The 18386-nt window shown below is 50.2% G+C and overlaps 1 protein-coding gene and 1 long non-coding RNA gene across 3 annotated transcripts in view; one reads left to right on the forward strand and one right to left on the reverse strand.

Annotated features, from left to right (window-relative positions):
• The window catches only part of THAP4 (THAP domain containing 4), a 54039-nt gene that overhangs the window by 24864 nt on the left and 10789 nt on the right, over window positions 1-18386 (reverse strand). The window contains exon 1 of one of the 2 annotated variants that reach the window (XM_049888740.1): window positions 6931-7398. The exons of the other annotated variant lie outside the window; for it this stretch is intronic. Coding sequence (XP_049744697.1) covers window positions 6931-6934 — 4 coding nt within the window. The 5' untranslated portion in view covers window positions 6935-7398. Of the gene's footprint in view, window positions 1-6930; window positions 7399-18386 lie in introns of those variants that run through there. 2 annotated transcript variants of the gene reach the window in all.
• Window positions 102-4114, forward strand: LOC126078303 (uncharacterized). The gene is made up of 3 exons (XR_007518021.1): window positions 102-153; window positions 3076-3226; window positions 3984-4114. It is a non-coding gene; the product is annotated as an uncharacterized LOC126078303 (long non-coding RNA).

An 18386-nucleotide genomic window follows, 5' to 3' on the forward strand; every position in this document is an offset into this window, starting at 1 on the left:
TAGCAAGGCCCAGTTCCTGATGGGAAGCCGCATAGATCCGCCCAGGCAGCACGCAGACAGCAGAGATCCGCCCAGGCAGCAGAAGGCCCACACTCTGCGATGCAGTCTTCACTAGCCAGTTCCAGGGCTCAGAGGGATCAAGTTACTGACCGGGTGAGGGGGGAAGTGGAGAGGGGGCTCACCAGGGGTGGAGAAGGGGGGCTCACCAGGGGCGGGGGCTCACCAGGGGCAGGGGCTCACCAGGGGTGGAGAAGGGGAGGGGGCTCACCAGGGGTGGAGAAGGGGGGGCTTACCAGGGGCGGGGGTGGAGAGGGGGCTCAGCAGGGGCGGGGGCTCACCAGGGGTGGAGGAGGGGCGGGGCTCAAGAGGGGCGGGGGTGGAGGGGGGCTCACCAGGGGCGGAAAAGGGGCGGGGGCTCGCCAGGGGCGGGGTGGGGAGGGGGCTCAGCAGGGGCGGGGGCTCAGCAGGGGCGGGAGCTCCCCAGGGGTGGAGAAGGGGGGGCTCACCCAGGGGCAGGGGTGGAGAGGGGGCTCACCAGGGGCGGGGGCTCACCGGGGTAGGGGAAGGCGCACAGGCGGCGGGCGCAGGAGCCTGGCAGCCCAGCACCTGGGCCGAGGGCCCGGGCTCTATCTGCACCTGGCCTGGACCCACGCAGAGCTGGCGGGCAAACGTGACCGCCAGGCTTCACGGTCGTGATGTGCAGCCCCCCCCAACACCTGAGCCCTGCGGTGCCTGCACTAAAAGGGGCTCCACGCCCAGGCCGAGGCCTAAGGAGACGTTAGGAAGGGCTGGGCGTACACCCCCAGGCGACACTGTGACGGGGTGCAGTGGGGCGGGCAGGCTGCGCGGGCCCCCACGCCCACGGGTCGGGGCCGGGGTCACCCTGCCTCAAAGGCCGCTCCCTCACCTCGCACCTCGCTCTCACGACCACCAGGGGCGCACACATCCGAGTTCTTCTGCGATGGACCACGGCCGCCCCCTGGGGGCGCCTCGCACCACTGCAGGAGGAGTGCAGAGGAATCTGGGGGTCTGGGGGTGTCTGGAGGCCAAGCCACCAGGAAGGAGCACTGTGACCTTTGTCCCAGCCAGGGACCTGGCACGCAGGGCACAGGTGCTGGTTTCCGGAGCCCGCGTGGGGCCCTGTGTTCCCTTCCCTTGCTGCTGTATTAAAAGGAGCACCCTCCAGGGATGCAACAGTGGGACACCCTCTGCCCTCCCCAGATCCGTGTCCCAGCCAGGGCCAGATGATTGCTGACTGAGCCCAGCTGGCCAGGGAAGAGCTAAGTCTGTGATAGCCTACAAACCACTGAACCGGTGCTCTCAATAGGTGGACTGTATGGAATGAGAATTACATTTCAACAAAGTTTGTCCCCCCCAAAAAAAGATTAGAGAGAAAATACACAATAGAAGACAGGCAAAGGGTGAATGGAGTCCCCAGTGAAGAAAATCAAATCATGAAAAAGAGTAAAAAGATAAAGATATTATTCAAGAAAGCTTCTGAAAACAAGGGAAGACTTGAATCTACATAAATGAAAAAGCACACTGTCCACCAGGAAGACATGGTGCAGAATGGTTCACACCAAGGCCTATTCCAGTACAACTCCTGAATTTTGAAGACGGAACAGATCCTCTGGGTATCCAGACACCTAGAACCAATCACATAAAGGAGGGCATTCAGGCAGCCTCTGATTTCTCCACATCAACATGCTAATGGCGGAAGATTCTAGAGCCACACAGACACACAAGGAAAGAGAATGAGCGCCCAGGACTTCATATATCTGGCCACAGTGCTCTGTGATGCACAGAGTGTAGACCTGGGCCACCCAGCATGGCCACAGTGCCCTGTGACCCACACGGTGTAGACCTGGGCCACCCAGCATGGCCACAGTGCCCTGTGACCCACACGGTGTAGACCTGGGCCACCCAGCACGGCCACAGCACCCTGTGACCCACACGGTGTAGACCTGAGCCACCCAGCATGGCCAATGCACCCTGTGACACACACGGGTATGAACTTGGGCTGCTCAGCACAGCCAAAGCACCCTGTGACTCACACAGCGTAGATCTGAGGTACCCAGCATGGCCACAGCGCCCTGTGACCCACACGGTGTAGACCTGGGCCACCCAGCACGGCCACAGCACCCTGTGACCCACACGGTGTAGACCTGGGCCACCCAGCACGGCCACAGCACCCTGCGACCCACACGGTGTAGACCTGGGCCACCCAGCACGGCCACAGCACCCTGTGAACCACACGGTGTAGACCTGGGCCACCCAGCACGGCCACAGCACCCTGTGACCCACACGGTGTAGACCTGAACCACCCAGCACAGCCACAGTGCCCTGTGACCCAAAAGGTATAGACTTGGGCCGCCCAGCATGGCCACCGTGCCCTGTGACCCACACGGTGTAGACCTGGGCCACCCAGCACGGCCACAGCGCCCTGTGACCCACACGGTATAGACTTGGGCCGCCCAGCATGGCCACCGTGCCCTGTGACCCACACGGTGTAGACCTGGGCCACCCAGCACGGCCACAGCACCCTGTGACCCACACGGTGTAGACCTGAGCCACCCAGCACGGCCACAGCACCCTGTGACCCACACGGTGTAGACCTGAGCCACCCAGCATGGCCAATGCACCCTGTGACACACACGGGTATGAACTTGGGCTGCTCAGCACAGCCAAAGCACCCTGTGACTCACACAGCGTAGATCTGAGGTACCCAGCATGGCCACAGTGCCCTGTGACCCACACGGTGTAGACCTGAACCACCCAGCACAGCCACAGCGCCCTGTGACCCACACGGTATAGACTTGGGCCGCCCAGCATGGCCACCGTGCCCTGTGACCCACACGGTGTAGACCTGGGACACCAGCACGTTTGCCGGCAGCCACGTGTGCATCAAAATGTTCTGGACCATGTCAAAGTACCCACACAGAGAGAATCAAAAACCTCAATAATGTTTAAGTATTGACTACATGTTGAAATGCTAATGCTCTGGACAACGCACGGATTAGATAACATACATTATTACAGTTGATGTCACCTGTTTGTTTTTCTTCTCTTTAATAGGGCCACTAGAAAATTTGAACTTACACAGGAGGCTCGCTTCTGTGTCTTCTGGACAGCGCTGATGTAGACATTTCCTCCCAAGAGCGTGGGGAATGTCGCTCCCACGAGCCCTTCGGAGGATGTCACCAGAAGAGACGTCACCCAGAAACGGGTAAACGACGGCAGAGGGGTGGCAGGCAGTCCCCAAGTGTGCTCAATGGGAAAGCAACCGTGGGGACAGGTGCAGACAGGGTGCGGGGACGGCGCAGAAACTGTGCAAGGAGTAGGCTCCCCGGCAGGTGATGGATCTGAGTCTCATCAAACAGCCATAGTCAATGTGGCTGAGGGATGAATAAACAGACCACTCAGGGGAAGACCACTTTAAAACTAAAAACACAGAAGGCCAAATAGAAAACAATAAGACAGAACTAAGACCACACCCACTGGTCACCGAATAAAGGAACACGGTGAACTCACATATCAAAAGAAAAAGCTTTTCAGATGGAATCACAAAGCAAAACCCCTGCCTCTTCTGCTATGATGAATTGTGCCCCCTAAAATATGTGTCGGAGTCCTGGCCCTTATATCGGTGACCCTGTTTGGAAATAAGGTTTTCTTTTGTTACTGTGTTAGTGAAGTCGTACCACTGTAGGGTGAGTCCTTACCCCTTCTAAGCTATGAAAAGAGCACAACAGACCAGGGCTTTGAACTGGTTAGAACCTGCTGAGAATCTGCATTTCCACCCCAGATACACTGAACCAGAATCTGCAGTTTAAGGAGATCCCCAGGTGATTTTCATGTAGGATAAACTTTGGGAACCACTGCTCTACTACTGGCTCTCGGAGCTGGTCCTTAACCAGCAGCGTTAGCATGGCCTGCAAATTCTCAGCAGGGGTTCAAACCAGAACTCAGGTTTGTTCTGGTTCCAGCCCCTAAAACTGACAGAGACACTCACAGGAGAGGAAGACAGAGGACACAGACGCAGCTACAATCCCCGGACACCGGGGTCGCGGGCAGACACCGCATGCTGGGAGACAGGCCCACAGAAAGAATCGACATGGCTGAGACCCTGCTTTATGCTTCCAGCCTCCAGAATGGTGAGAAGATAAAACTTCTGTTCTTTAAAGCTAACCGCTTGTGGAATTTTATGAAAAGGCTGGTATCACCCAGCAAAGCCTGTGTCCTGCACCCATGCTGGAGCATCTAGAGAAATCTTAGCTCTGCTCAGCTGTGCTTCTAAGAAAGCAGGTTCCGAGTTTTGTCTGAGATGTACAGGAGCTGATTCCAGAGGCACACAGAGCACCTGAAAGTTCTAGAAGGCGCTGTGCTAGCTGTATGTGAGTTGGCCCTGGTGGGAGGGGAGGCGGGAGATAAATGATCACTGATGCGAGTACCAAACTGCAGGCCACCAGAGCCAGAGTGCCTGAGGCCCAGGAACGCGGCATGTGGCTGAGGAGGGTGAGCAGGGGAGAGAGAGCACAGTCTCCCCAGCTAAGTGAGGGCTGTGCTTAAGGAGCCCTGGTGGTGCAACAGTTAAGCACTCAGCTGCAAACCGAAAGGCTGGTAGTTTGAATCCACCAGCAGTGGAAACCTGGCGATCTGCTCCCATTAAGATAAAAGCCTAGGAAATCCTATGGGGCAGTTCTACTCTGTCACACGGGGTGCCCATGAGTCAGAATTGTCTCGACAGCACCCAACAACAAGAAGGACTGGGCTTACTGAGAGTATGCATCAAGTTCAACGGGACACGCCCCCTCCTGCCTCCAGGTGGATCTGTGGGTGCCAGGGCTCCTCTATCTAGAAGGTGGGGACCCAGAGCAGTCAGACAGGTTCTGCCCTCATCCCCCACTTGCTAGCAAACAACAGAAGACAAGAAATTTTAACAAAATGCAGAAATGACAGCACAGGAGGGGCAAGGATGATAAAACGAGAGGTGCCCATGAGATGAAGAAGCCACTTCTGGGTGACAGAAAGGGTCCAGGGAGGGTCTCCTGAAGAACGGTTGGGCTCGGTGCAGAGGACACGCAGGGGAGTCACACAGCAAAGGCCCAGGAGGGTCTGCGGGGGCTCAGCATAATGCCCCCAGCTGACCGGAGAAGGCACATGCTCAGAAAGGCAGGCTGCCCTCATCCAGCTGCTCAGGGCCTGTGTGCAGGTCGCCCTGCACCTGGTACATGCAGAGTGGGACCTGTCCTGGAAGATGCTGGCTTCACAGTCCGAGGAAGGGCCTGGATGGAGGGCCAGCAAGGGGTATTTCCAGAGGACACACAGTGGTTCTCCCCTAGCACAGGCCACGCAGTGCCTCCTTGCCCCAGGTCTGAGCGAGGCTTGCCAACGGGGGCTGTGCTGAGGGAAACTGTGCAGGGAAGAGGCATTGGAGGTGCACAGACTGGAGGGACTGTCTTGGGGACAGGGACCAGGGAGGCAGCCAAGGGGTCTGAGGCTAGGAGTCAGGAGCCAGGGGTCTAGGAGGATGGAATTGCAGAACCAGAGTCCGGGAAGTGAGGCTGCAATGCGACGTGATCGGGGTGTGGGCATGGACAGGAGAGGATGGGCAGGTGGAGCGAAGTACCCCACAGCTGCTGGCAGCCCAGGGCATAGCCTGAAAGGAGATGGGTGACCTTGGCATGAGGGCAGGTGAAAGTGCAGGGGTCATGAGGGCTGAGGGCAGGCCACTGTCCCCAGAATTGGGTAGAAACACCAGAAGCGGGGCGAGCTCAGTGCAATAAGCTGCACCTGACACAGCTCCTGGGCGAAGTGGCTGGGGGGGCCCACTGACTGCCCACTCACTGATGCCCAGAATGAGTGCTGTGCAGGTCTCAGTCCATTACATGGGGCTCTGAACCGACTCTGCACGGCCAGGTGTACACGGATCATGTTGAGCCTCAAGGATGAAGGCGTGCCAGTCCTGGGAGGGGCAGCTTGTGTGGATGCCCCGATGTACACCGAGGACCCGACAGCAAGTGCTGGCCACACTGCACTGCAGAGTGGAGGAGCAGTATATTCATTCACCGTAACGAGACCAGACAATTCTAAAACAACTTTCTTTTTAGAGAGCAGAAAAAGCAGTACGTGACCGGAAGTGAAGGCATGCCATTGAACATCCAGCTTGAGGCTTTCAGCTGCCCTCAGCAGAGTGGCCATGTGAAGGAAGCAGGTCCAGTATCACCGATGCTGGTCAGCAATGGAATTGCTTGTCGCTTAGACAAGTGATCCAAGCGCTTTAGTCCTCCTGGATGCTGCTGCTTTCTTTGCTCTCAATCTTAATAAATTTTAATTTGGACAAGGAAACCAGCCAGGTGGTAAACAAAAGGTGGTGGGCGGGTTTACCCCAGCTTCCTCCCAGCTGCACTGACCCTCATGGGCTGTGGCCATGGCCGGTGAGTTCCTGCAGGGCCATCCCCGGTGCACTGCCCACCCCCACTTCCCGTCCACACCAGTGACCAGGAGAGGGATCAAGTGCTTGGTTCTGACTTCTAGCCTCCCTCCTTATTTTCATCCACAATTGGAGGGGCGGGCGGGAAACGACCAGAGAGAATTCCAAAACTCAAACATCAGGTTATACCAATGTACACGTCTGAAACCTCATTGAGAGTACCCTTAAGATTTGTGTATTTCACGCTATTTAGCTTAAATGCCAATATGAAAAGGAAATTAAAATGAATTTAAAAACCAAACAAAAGTATAACAGATAACAGACCTAACCTACTTGCCATTTTCAATCTCTTCAAATAAATCAGGCTTTTCTATGCATTTTTTATAGTTTCATTTTTCTTTTATTAAAATCTCAACCAACTGCAAAAACAAAAATTTAAACTTTCTACAAGAAATTTAAATTCTCCTTTTCTTGGCCCCAGACAGTGAAAGCAGGCTTACCCATCCCTAAGCTTCCTAAACTCCTGGACACACCGCCAAGGTTCTTCAAGGTTGTTTCTGTTCTGACGGAAACATTTGCACCTGGCTGCAAAGCGGCCCTGCAGGAAGTGAATGGGAGCCCGGCGAGGCATTCTGGGAGTTGTAGTTCCACATAAAAGACCACTCCACCCAAAAGTGCAAGACAGCAGAGGGCAAGATTGCAGGTGAGAGCTGGAAGCACCCTTGGAGACAATCAGGCTGAGTTCTGTACCCAGGGAGCAGGCCCAAGATGGAGGTGCCTTGCCGAGAAGCCAAGAGGCTGGCAGCTCTCACCATGACAACAGAGGGAGCACGAACGAGGAGGGCCCAGAACAGTCACTCTGAAAACCCCCGAGGCCAGGCCTTCATGTTGGAGGCCAGGACCATCTCCTAGCAAACCTGGGGACACGGTGACCTGGAGACAGGGCCCTTGTGTGTCCCACCTTGGTGGCATTTAATGTTAGCAGCAGCTGTTTCCCGTCAAGGACCGGCACACACAAGAACATACTAACTGCACACATGGCAGGGTGTCAGATAGTCCAAGCTCCTGGTGGTGTGCCAGCTGTCCTGGGGAGTGGGGAGGAGTGCCCTGGCACGGTGTGCTCGGCAGGAAGCTAGTCTTGGAAGGCAACAGCAAGGCCCTTACTTCATCAACCACAATCCTTCATCAACCTCAGAACAGAAAAGGGCAAACGCCCAAGGGGGAAAACAATGGAGAAACAACAGAAGTGAATATATCTAGAAAATACCTGACCAGATAATGGCTTATTCCATTTCTTCTCACAAGTTCCCAGTGGGGGTGGGAGGCTCAGAGGTTTGCTTGTTTATAGTGCGTGTAATACACGAACATGCTGCAAAGAAAGCCCCACAGGAGCACTGATGTTCCCTACTCCCCACCCCAGGAGGGTGCTGGCAGGTCCTTCCCTCCCCTGGCCGGCAGATGCCTGCTCACAGGGTCTGCACCAGCACACCCACTCAGTGTGGATGGAAGCAGGGTGCTGGGGGGAGGACCCTGATGGCTCTTTTGGGGCCCTTGTAGTGGCTCCATCTAAGGTCGACAAACTGCTGGAGGTCAAGGGTGGACTAGCAGGAGAGAGAGACTCTGTGGGGGGCTGCAGTCTTAGGGGCCCCCATACTTCATGGGTTTTACCTCCAGGTTTCAGGGTGAAAAGCCAAGAAAGAAAATTGCCTCCTGTCTCAGGCAGAAAACCAAACCTGTTGCAGTCGAGTCGATTCTGACTCATAGCAACCCTATAGGACAGAGTAGGGTTTTCTAGGCTGTAAATCTTATGGAAGTCGACTGCCACATCTTTCTCCTGTGAAGCAGCTGGTGGGTTCAAACTGCTGACCTTTCAGTTAGTGGCAGAGCACTTAGCCACTGTGCAACCAGGGCTCCTTGTCTCAGGCAAAGGGAGGGAGAATTAACAATTTCAAATCTTTCTGGAGCATTCTCCATAACAAAGTCTTCCTCTCCGTGGAGAAGACTGTCAGAGCCTCTTCTCACCTGGCCCCATGCCCCAGCCCCCTCTAGCCTTCTGGTCTCACCCAGGGAAGGAGAAGAAAGGAAGAAACACTTGTGAAGGTCACTGACCAGGGACAAAGGCCCACTAAAGACTGAGATTTAATCATAAAAACATAAAACGCTTCCCCTCCTCCATACCTTACCACAGCACCAGCAGGGCTCCAGTAAAATAGCAGCAGAATCACAAGAAAAGAGCACAGATTCAGACTCAGATATAATGCAGACTTGGGGATTTACGTTAACGGAGTTAGAGTCGAGGCTACGGCAGGGGGTTTGGTTTTTTTGGCTCGGTATGATAGTACGTTTGAGCTCTGGTGGTGCAGCGGTTAAGGGCTCAGCTGCTAACCAAAAGTTCGGCAATTTGAATCCACAAGTCGCTCCTTGGAAACCCTATGGGGGCAGTTCTACTCTGTCCTATAGGGTAACTATGAGTCGGAATCGACTCCATGGCAATGGGTTTACGGTAGTACGTCAAGAGCTCTAATGGGAAACAGTGTGCAGCACTGTGGGGCTTGCCTGTTGCTGGGATGCTGGAAGCTAGGCCACCGGTAATTCGAACACCAGCAAGGTCACCCACGGTGGACAGGTTTCAGCGGAGCTTCCAGGCCAGGAAGAAAGGCCTGGTGGTGGGCTTTTTAGAATTAGCTAACGCAAACCCTACAGATCACAACGGACTCCCATCCGATAATGTCAGAGGAGGGGCCCTTAGGCTGGAAGGCACTCCAAAGGCACAACGATGGACCCCAGCAAACCGGTGATCACAGAGATGGGGCAGGACCAGGTAACGCTGTTTCCCGTTATACATGGGGTTACCTTAAGTTGGAGCCGACTCAGTGGCGATTAACAACAACAAGAGAGAGGTGCAATCATGTAAAATGCCAGAAATGGTAGGAAAAAAAGGGGACGGAAACAAACAAAAAAACAAGTGCAAAGAATGGAGAAGAGTTAAAACATGATAGATATTAATCTAACTATATCAATAATCATTTTAAAGGTCGAGGTTTAATAGATCACTTTTGAGTGGCCTTTCTCACCATAGTCTTGTAACTCCCACCCAAGTGATTGAGTGGGACTGTGCAAATAGGGTAACTGTGGCCCACCAATGGAACTGGTCAGTTTTTCCATTTCACTGGGGTTGAAATGAGCCATCCCAGAAGTGAGAAAGGGAGGATCCCACCACCACCATCAAGGAAGGAGAGCCAAGAGCAGAGCATGTCCTCTGGAACTGGGATCCCTGCGTGGAGAAACTCCTGGAACCAGGAGACCCAGAGAGAGAGACAGAGCTGTAACACAAGACAATGAAAAGTGGTGGCACAGACAGGGCAGCAGGAGAGGCTGGCAGGAGATGGTGCAGTGGGCTTCCTGGCCCATGGAGCACAGAAGCTGAGTGCTGCAGGGCCAAGGCTTACTGATGGAGTGGGGTGCCTCCGGGCACTTATTGGCAGGGGCTAGAAGAGCTCTGTAACACTTGCCTAAGCAGGGTAGAGGCCGAGGGGCCAGAGAGAGGCGTGCCTGTGAACACAGCTGGGAAGAGGCTGTCCTGATGGAAGAACTGTATCCTGAGCGTTCCTGAACCTGAACTGTAACCTGTTACTTCCCTAATAAACCCCATAATCGTGAGTATTGTCTGTGAGTTCTGTGTGGCCACTGCAGTGAATTATCAAACCCAGCAGAGAAGTAGAGAATACAGTCGGAAGGACAGCTGGCGTCAGAGTTGGTAAAGACAGCAGAGAGAGGAGGCATGCCTGACCCCTGCCTCACAGGAAAGAGCCTTGTGCTGTTGAGCCTGAATCTCCTTCCGCCTCGTGAAGTTGGAGGAGGTGAGACACCACCCCTACATCACTTTTACAAATGTGAGTGGTATAGGTACACCAGTTAACAGATAGATTGCCAATATGGATAAAATAACAAAACCTGAATATATACTGTCAACAAGGATCCTATTTTAAATATAGACGACATGGATACATTAAAAGTAGAGGGATGGAAAAAGATACTCCAGGCTAACACTAACAAAGAAAAAAGATGGATAAGCTATATTAATTTCAGACAAAGCAGACTTCAAAACAAGGAAAATTACTTAGAGTAAAGAGGGTCATTGCACAATGACAAATTCAACTCAATTCCTCTGGAAGACATAACAGTGCTTAACATGCACAAACCTAACAAGAGGGAGTCAAAATACAGGAGGTATAGACTGACAGCACCACAAGGATAAACAGACACAACCACTATTACAGTTGGAGACTTCAACACCCCTCTGTGATAGGGGATAGATCAAGAAAGCAGAAAACCAGTAAGGATATACTTGACTTGAACAGCCCAATCAATCAACTTTATCTAATTGACAATGTAGAACACTCCATCTAACATCAGAATACACAATCTTCTCAAGCTCACATAAAATGTGAGTTAGACCACATAACACACACCTTAAAGTATTTAAAAGAACAGAAGTCACGCAAAGCAGGCTCTCAGGCCACAATGAAATTAAACTAGAAATGAGTAACAGAAAATAGCTGGAAAATGCCTGGAGAGTAAACATTTCTAAGTAATACACAGGCCAAAAAAGAAGTCCCAAGAAAAAATTTAAAATGTCTTGAATTAAATGAAAACAGAAGAGAAAGAGCCCAGAAATAGACCCACACAAATAGTCTTCTGATCTTTGGCAAAGAAGAAAAGGCAATCCGTGGTGCGATGGATTGCTTTTGTGTGGCCTTTCTCGCCATGGTCTTTTAACTCCCACCCAAGTGATTGGGCAGGACGGTGCAAATAAGGTAATTGTGGCCCACCAAAGGGACTGGTCAGTTTTGCCATCCCACTAGGCTTAAAATGAGCCATCCCAGAGGCGGGAAGGAGAGGATCTCACCACCACCAAGGAAGAAGAGCCAAGAGCAGAGTGTGTCTCTTGGATCCAGGATCCCTACACTGACAAGCTCCTGGAACCAGGAGACTGAGAGAGAGCTGTAACACCGAAGATGGCAAGAAGCAGTGGCAGAGAAGTGGTGGCAGGAGACACAGGCAGGAGAAAGTGTGGTGGGCTTCCTGGCCCATGGAGTGAGAATGCTGAGTACCTTGGGGCAGGTGGCTTGCTGGCCAAATAGGGTGCCTCTGGGCACTTATCAGCAGAGCTAAAAGAACTTTGTAACACTTGCTCAAGAAGGGTAGAGGCCAAGGGGGCCAGAAAGAGGCATGCCTGCAGGTACGACTAAGAAGAGACTGTCCTGATGGAAAACCTGTATCCCGAGTATTCCTGAGCCTGAATTGTAGCCTGTAAGTTCCCTAATAAACCCCATAATCGTGACCATTGTCTGTGAGTTGTATGTGGCCACTGCAATGAATTATCAAACCCAGAAGAGAGTAGAGTGCTGTGGGAGGGATGACTGGTGTCAGAATTGGCAAAAATGGTGAAGACAGGAGGCCTGTCTGATCTCTGCCTCATAGGAATCAGTCTACAGTTGTTAATCTTGATTCTCCCTAACCCTCATGAAGTTAGAGGAGGTCAGACGCCTCTGCCACACCATTCTTACACAATCCAATGAAAAAAGCACAGTCTATTCAATAAATGGTGCAGTAACAGTTGGATGTCCACATGCAAAAAAAAAAAAAATGTAGACATAGACCTTACACCTTTCATAAAAATTAACTCAAAATGGATCATAGACCTAAATGCAAAACTCAAAATTAACTTTATTAAAAGTAAAAACTTCTGCTCTGTGAAAGACACTATTAACATAATGAAAACACAAGTCATAGCCTGGAAGAAAATATTTGCAGAACACATCTGATAAAAGACTCCTTTACAAAAATATAGAAAGAACTCCTAAAACTCAACAGGAAGAAAACAAACAACCCAATTACAAAATGGACAAAAGATCTGAACAGAAACCTCATCAAAGAAGATATACAGATTATACAAATAAGCACATAAAAAATGCTCAACATATGTCAGTGGGGGATTGAAAATTAAAACAACAATGAGATACCACTGCACACCTACTAAAAAAAAAAAAAAAAAATTTCTACCTACTTAAAAAAAAAAAAACCTACTAGAATGGCTAAAATCCAAAACACTGGCATCATCAAATGCTGGGGAGGACATGGAGCAAGAGGAACACTGACATCAAATGCTGGGGAGGATGTGGAGCAACTGAAACTCTCATCCAGGCTGGTGGGAACGCACAATGGTGCAGTCACTGTGGAAGAAGTCTGGTACTTCTTACAAAGTTAAACACAATCTTACAATATGATCCAGCAATCTCACACCTAGCTCTTTACTCAAACAAGATGAAAATGTATGTCCACATAAAAACCTGCATACAAATATTTATAGCAGCTCTAACATGATTGCCAAAAATTGGAAGCAACCAAGAAGTCCTTCAATAGGAGAATGGATAAACTGCAGCACACCCATACAATGGAGTATTATTCAGCAATTAAAAAACAAAACTAACGAACTACAAAAAGACATGGAGGAAACTTAAATGTACGCTGTTAAGTCAAAGAAGCCAGTCTGAAAAAGCTACCTACTATATGATTCCAACTACATGACCTTCTGGAGAAGACAAAACTACAGAGACGGTGAAAAAGTCAGTGGTCACCATGGGTTCAGAGAAGGGAGAGGGATAAACAGGAGGAGCAAAGAGCATTTTTAGGGCAGTGAAACTTCCTGTGTGTATAAAAATGGTGTGACAACCTCCTCGTCTAATTTTACAAGGAGGAGGGAGAGAGAATCAAGGTCAACATCAGTCCAAGGCTGATTCCTATGACGTGGAGGTCAAACATACCTGCACCCTCAACCTTTTTTTTTTTTTTTTTTTTTACCAATTCTGACACCAGCTGTCCCAACCATGGCACTTTCTACTTTTCTGCTGGGTTTGATAATTTGTTGCAATGATCGCATAGAACTCACAGATAATACAATTACGGGGTTTATTAGGGCCTATGGGCCCTGTCCTACAGGGTCACCATGAGTTGGAACCGACTTGGTGGCACCTAACAACAACAGGGAAGTAACAGGTTACAACTCAGGATGAAGATCGGAAAGCACGTAGGCAAAGTCTCCCTTCTTTAGTGCACGACAACTCTTTCAGCTCCTCTTGGCCGTGCAGCCCTCTTCTCAGCCCCCTGAGGACAAGCTCCTCTGAGCCCCCTAAGGACAGGCCTCCTCTCTTGGCCCTTAGCCCTACTTGGGCTGGTCTCTGCCCTGCTCAGGCAAGTGTTACAAAGCTCTTTAGCTCTGCCAATAAGTGCCCAGAGGGATCCTACTTCACCAGGAAGCCTCCTGCCTGAAAGTGCTCAGCTCCCTTGCTCCGTGGGTCAGTGAGCCTAGCTCTGCCAAGTGCCCAGAGGCAGCCCACTCCCAAAGGCACTCAGCTTTCTTGCTCCATGGTTTAGCAGGTCTACTGTAGCCACCTTGCTCTGTGGGCCGGGAAGCCCACTGTGCCATCTCACATCAGTCTCCTGGTTCTGCTGCTGCTGTTTCTCTGCTGTTGCTTCTCACCATCTCATACTATGTCCGGGGTTACAGGTCACTCTCTCCTGGATCTAGGAGGTTCTTAGCACAAGTTTTCCAGGTGCAAAGAATGCACTCCACTCCTGGCTCTTCTTTTTTGATGGTAGTGAAGTACCCACCTGCTCTGGGACTGGCTCTCATTTTAAGCCTGGCAGGATGGCAAAACTGACCAATCCCCTCATTAGGGTTCCATACACCTTATCTGCATGGTCCCAGGCCCCCCACAGAATTCCATGCACCTTATTTGCATTATTAGCAGGCTATCCAATCCCCTTGGCAGGCCACAAGCATCCTATTTGCATAGCCCCACTCAGTCACTGTGTGGGAGTCACAAAGACTATGGCTAGAAGGGCCATATTAAGTCATTCACCGCACCACAGTACAGCACGGTACTGGTACACACGTGACATTGTGCTTTTGTCAAAATCCATTTATACAAAGAGTGAACCCTAACGTAAACTATGCACTTCGGTTAATAACAACATGTCAATGTTGGTTTGTCAACTGCAACAAATGTACCACAAGATGTTAATAATGGGGAAAACCGAGTGCTGGAGAGAGAAGTATATGAGAATTCTTTTGTATTATCTGGTCAATTTTTCTATAAATCTAGAACTATTCTGAAAAATAAAGTCTATTACTTAAAAACAATCAAAGGAAGTGATGAATGGGAAGTATAGATGAAATGATAACGTCAGAATACTGATACATGCTGAAGCTGGTTGACAGGCAGTAAGTAGTTCACTATACTAGTCTGTTAGTTTACACCTGTTCAAAATTTTCTACAATAAAAAGTTTTTTAAAATCTGGATTAATGTAAAAGTTATAGATAGATAATGAAACCAAAAGAATGGGAAGAAAACACATTTTTAAAAACAATTATTAAAATTATGAAACTGAGGGAATTGTCTGAATTATATACGACAGAGTTAATAGCCTTAACACATCATGAGCATTTATAACTCAGCAAAAAAAAAAAAATAAACGCAGTTTCTGACAGGTAGGAAATGGCATCGCCAGGCAAGGAGACAGGTAGCTGGTGAACATGTCACCCTCACTGTTCATGGACCTTAGAACTGCCCCAGGCTTCAGAGTGCTCTGAGGCCCAGTGTTGGAGAGGGCTCAGGGTGAGCACACTCCTACCCTGGGAGATGCCTGTCAGCACCCGGGGTGAAATGAGCTCCTTTATGTGGCCTTTTGCCTTGGTTCCTTGGAAAAACCACTTGAGAGACTTTTCCCCTAAGCACTGAGTAATTACATTTCCCCTAGTTTCCTACACCAGAGGGTTTGTTACTTTTGTCCAGGTTGACTGACATTTCTTGGATAAGCTGTAAACAATTTGTGGTTTGATACTTTTTATCTGGTCCTGGGCTGCGGCCTGCCCTGTGACTGGTATGGACCATGCAGGGATTGGTCAATAGACTATGTAAATGAAGTATCTGTGGCCTACTGAGAAGGTGTTGGTCAGTTCATGGGCCTGGTTGGAGTACCATACCTTGAAATCAACAAGGAGTTTGTGTATATAAGCAGCCAGCCCCACAGAGAGTTTTCAGGCAGAAAAAAGCAGGGAGAGAAGCAGCAGAAAGAAGCGGCAGAGAGAAGAGGCCAGGAGCCTCCTAAAAGAGCTGTAACAAAGGTCAAGGGCTCTAACACTGAAGATAGTGAGAGGCCCCGAAGGGGCCCGGCGGTAGAGCCAGTGGCAGGGCCAAGAGGAACTTGTCCTAAGGGGGCCAAGAGGAGGCCTGCATGGCCAAGAGAAGATGAGAGACCCGCCTTGCACTGAAGAAGGGAGACTTTGCCTACATGCTTCCTGGTCCTGATCCCAAGTTTTAGCCATTTAATCCTGATCCCGAGTTGTACACTGTTTCTTGCTTAACAAACCACGTAACCGTAAGTACGGCCTGGGAGTTCTGTGTTGCCACTGCAATGGATTATCAAACACAGAAGAGAAGCAGAGTGCCATGGGAGGGACGGCTAATGTTAGAACTGGTACAAAGGTTGAGAATGGAGGTATGTTTGACCTCCGTCTCACAGGAATCTGCCTTGGGCTGAGCTTGACTTGCATTATCCCCCCAATGATAGACAGGTTCTACTACTACCACTACCACCATTTTGCAGCACCAAAGCTCCGGAGAGCCATATGCACCAGACCCCAGAGGCCTTCAACCTGTACACTCACTGGCCCAATCTGAGGGAACTTGTCCAATGACAAAGGGATTGGTTAATGGACCGGGCAAACATGAGTGTCCACTCTACGGCATAAAATCCATAAAAGCGATCAGAAGATGCGTGCAGTGAAGAATAATTCCATAACAGAGTCAGCCATCAAGAGAGCACACGTTAAAAAAACAAACAAAAAAAATAACAGGTGTTGGTAAGGATGTGGTGAAAATGAAACACTCATCCACTGCTGATGGGAATGTAAAATGATATAGTTGCTACAGAAAACATTTTGGCATCTCCTCCTCAAAAAGTTAAACACGGAATTACCACCAGATCCAGCAATCCTTCTCCTACATGTATACCTAGGAGACTTGAAAGCAGTGACACAAACCGACACATGTACACCCACGTTCTTGCAGCACTACTCACAACAGCCAAAGGTGGAAGCAACATAAATGTCCGTCAGCAGGTGAATGGACAAACAAAAGGTGGCCTCTTACTCAGCCATAAAGAGAAAACAGACACTGGTACACGCTACGGCCTGGATGAACCTTGAAAACATCATCTGAGTGAAGGTCAGACACATAAAGACGAACATTGTACGGTCCTACTTATACGAAATACCCAGAACAGCCAAACGCACTGAGACCAAAGATTAGTGATCACGGGTGGGGGTGGGGGCGGTAAGGGGAGTCACTATTTAGCCAACACGGAGTATCTGTTCACAGTGACTGAAAATTTGGCAACAGATACTGGTGACGGTTGCAGCACATAATTAATGCAGTTGGTGTTACTGGGTAATATGTGTAAAAACGCTGAACTGGCAGATGTGTGCGTGTGTACACATGCACATCTAACCACGAAATAAACAAACGCTGATGGTTACAGAATAACGTCAAGTAGTTACCAAAAAAAAGAGAGAACAGACGTTTTGAGGGGCCCATCGAAGACAGGGAGTCCCCAGGTGGTGCAAACAGCTACTGCCCACTTTCCCCACTGCCCTCCCTAGCTAACCTGGTTCCCCTCCTCCCTGTCCAATTCTCCTTTCCTCGCCTAGCTTAGCTTTGGCCTCACCACGCCAATGAGACCAGGTTGCCAGTGACTGCATGCGGCCAAAGCCAACCGTCTTTTCATCCATTCTCAACAGCTGTATTCCACACCACTGAGTACCCTACCCTCTGGAGTGCTTCCCCCTCTCAGCTGCCAAGCTCCTCTCTTCCAGCCTCCTTTCCTAGCTCCTCCTCTGTGAGGCCTCTATGCACACGCCATGCTCTCAAGCTGGGTCCCAGCCCCCTTCTCCAGCTACACGGTTTCTCCAGACCACCTCATTCAATCCCACAGCTTTAAACACCTCTGGCCTCACCCCTAAACTCCTGACTCATATACCCAACTGTTAGGGTTGAATTGTATCCCCCAAAGATGCATGTCAACTTGGCTAGGCTATGATTCCCAGTATTGTGTGGTTGCCCTCTATTTTGTGACCTGATGTATTTATCCTGAAAAAAACCTGTTGCTGTTTATTCTGACTCATAACAACCCTACAAGTTAGCCCTGGTGGCGCAGTGGTTAAGAGCTCGGCTGCTAACCAAAAGGCTGGCAGTTTGAATCCACCAGCAGCTCCTTGGAATCCCTATGTGGCAGTATTTATCCTATGTATTTTCAATCCTAACCTCTATGATGTTAACAAGGTAGGATTAAAAGCAGTTACTTCAAAGAAGCAGGTCTCAATCTAAAGGATCAGGCTGAATTTTGAGTCAACCTCTTTTGAAATACTAAACAGAGAAATGAGCAGAGAGGAGGGGGGCTTCATGCCACCAAGAATGAAGAAACAAGAGGCGAGCACGTCCTTTGGACCCGGGGTCCCTGCGCCGAGAAGCTCCTTATTGCTATTGTTAGGTGCCATTGAGGTGGTTCTGACTCAGAGTGACCCTACGTACAACAGAACGAAACACTGCCCAGTCGTGCACCACCCTTACAATCCTTGCTATGTTTGAGCCCACCGTTGCAGCCACCACATCAATCCATCTCATTGAGCGTCTTCCTCTTTTCCACCGACCCTCTAATTTACCAAGCATGATGTCCTTCTCCAGGGACTGGTCCTTCCTGGTAACATGTCTAAAGTACGTGAGACAAAGTCTCGCCATCCTTGCTTCTAAGGAGCATTCTGGCTGTACTTCTTCCAAGACAGATTTGTTTGTTCTTCTGGCAGTCCATGGTATATTCAATATTCTTTGTCAA

This window comes from Elephas maximus, chromosome 6 (assembly GCF_024166365.1).
Source record: "Elephas maximus indicus isolate mEleMax1 chromosome 6, mEleMax1 primary haplotype, whole genome shotgun sequence".
In the NCBI taxonomy this organism is placed as follows: domain Eukaryota; kingdom Metazoa; phylum Chordata; class Mammalia; order Proboscidea; family Elephantidae; genus Elephas; species Elephas maximus.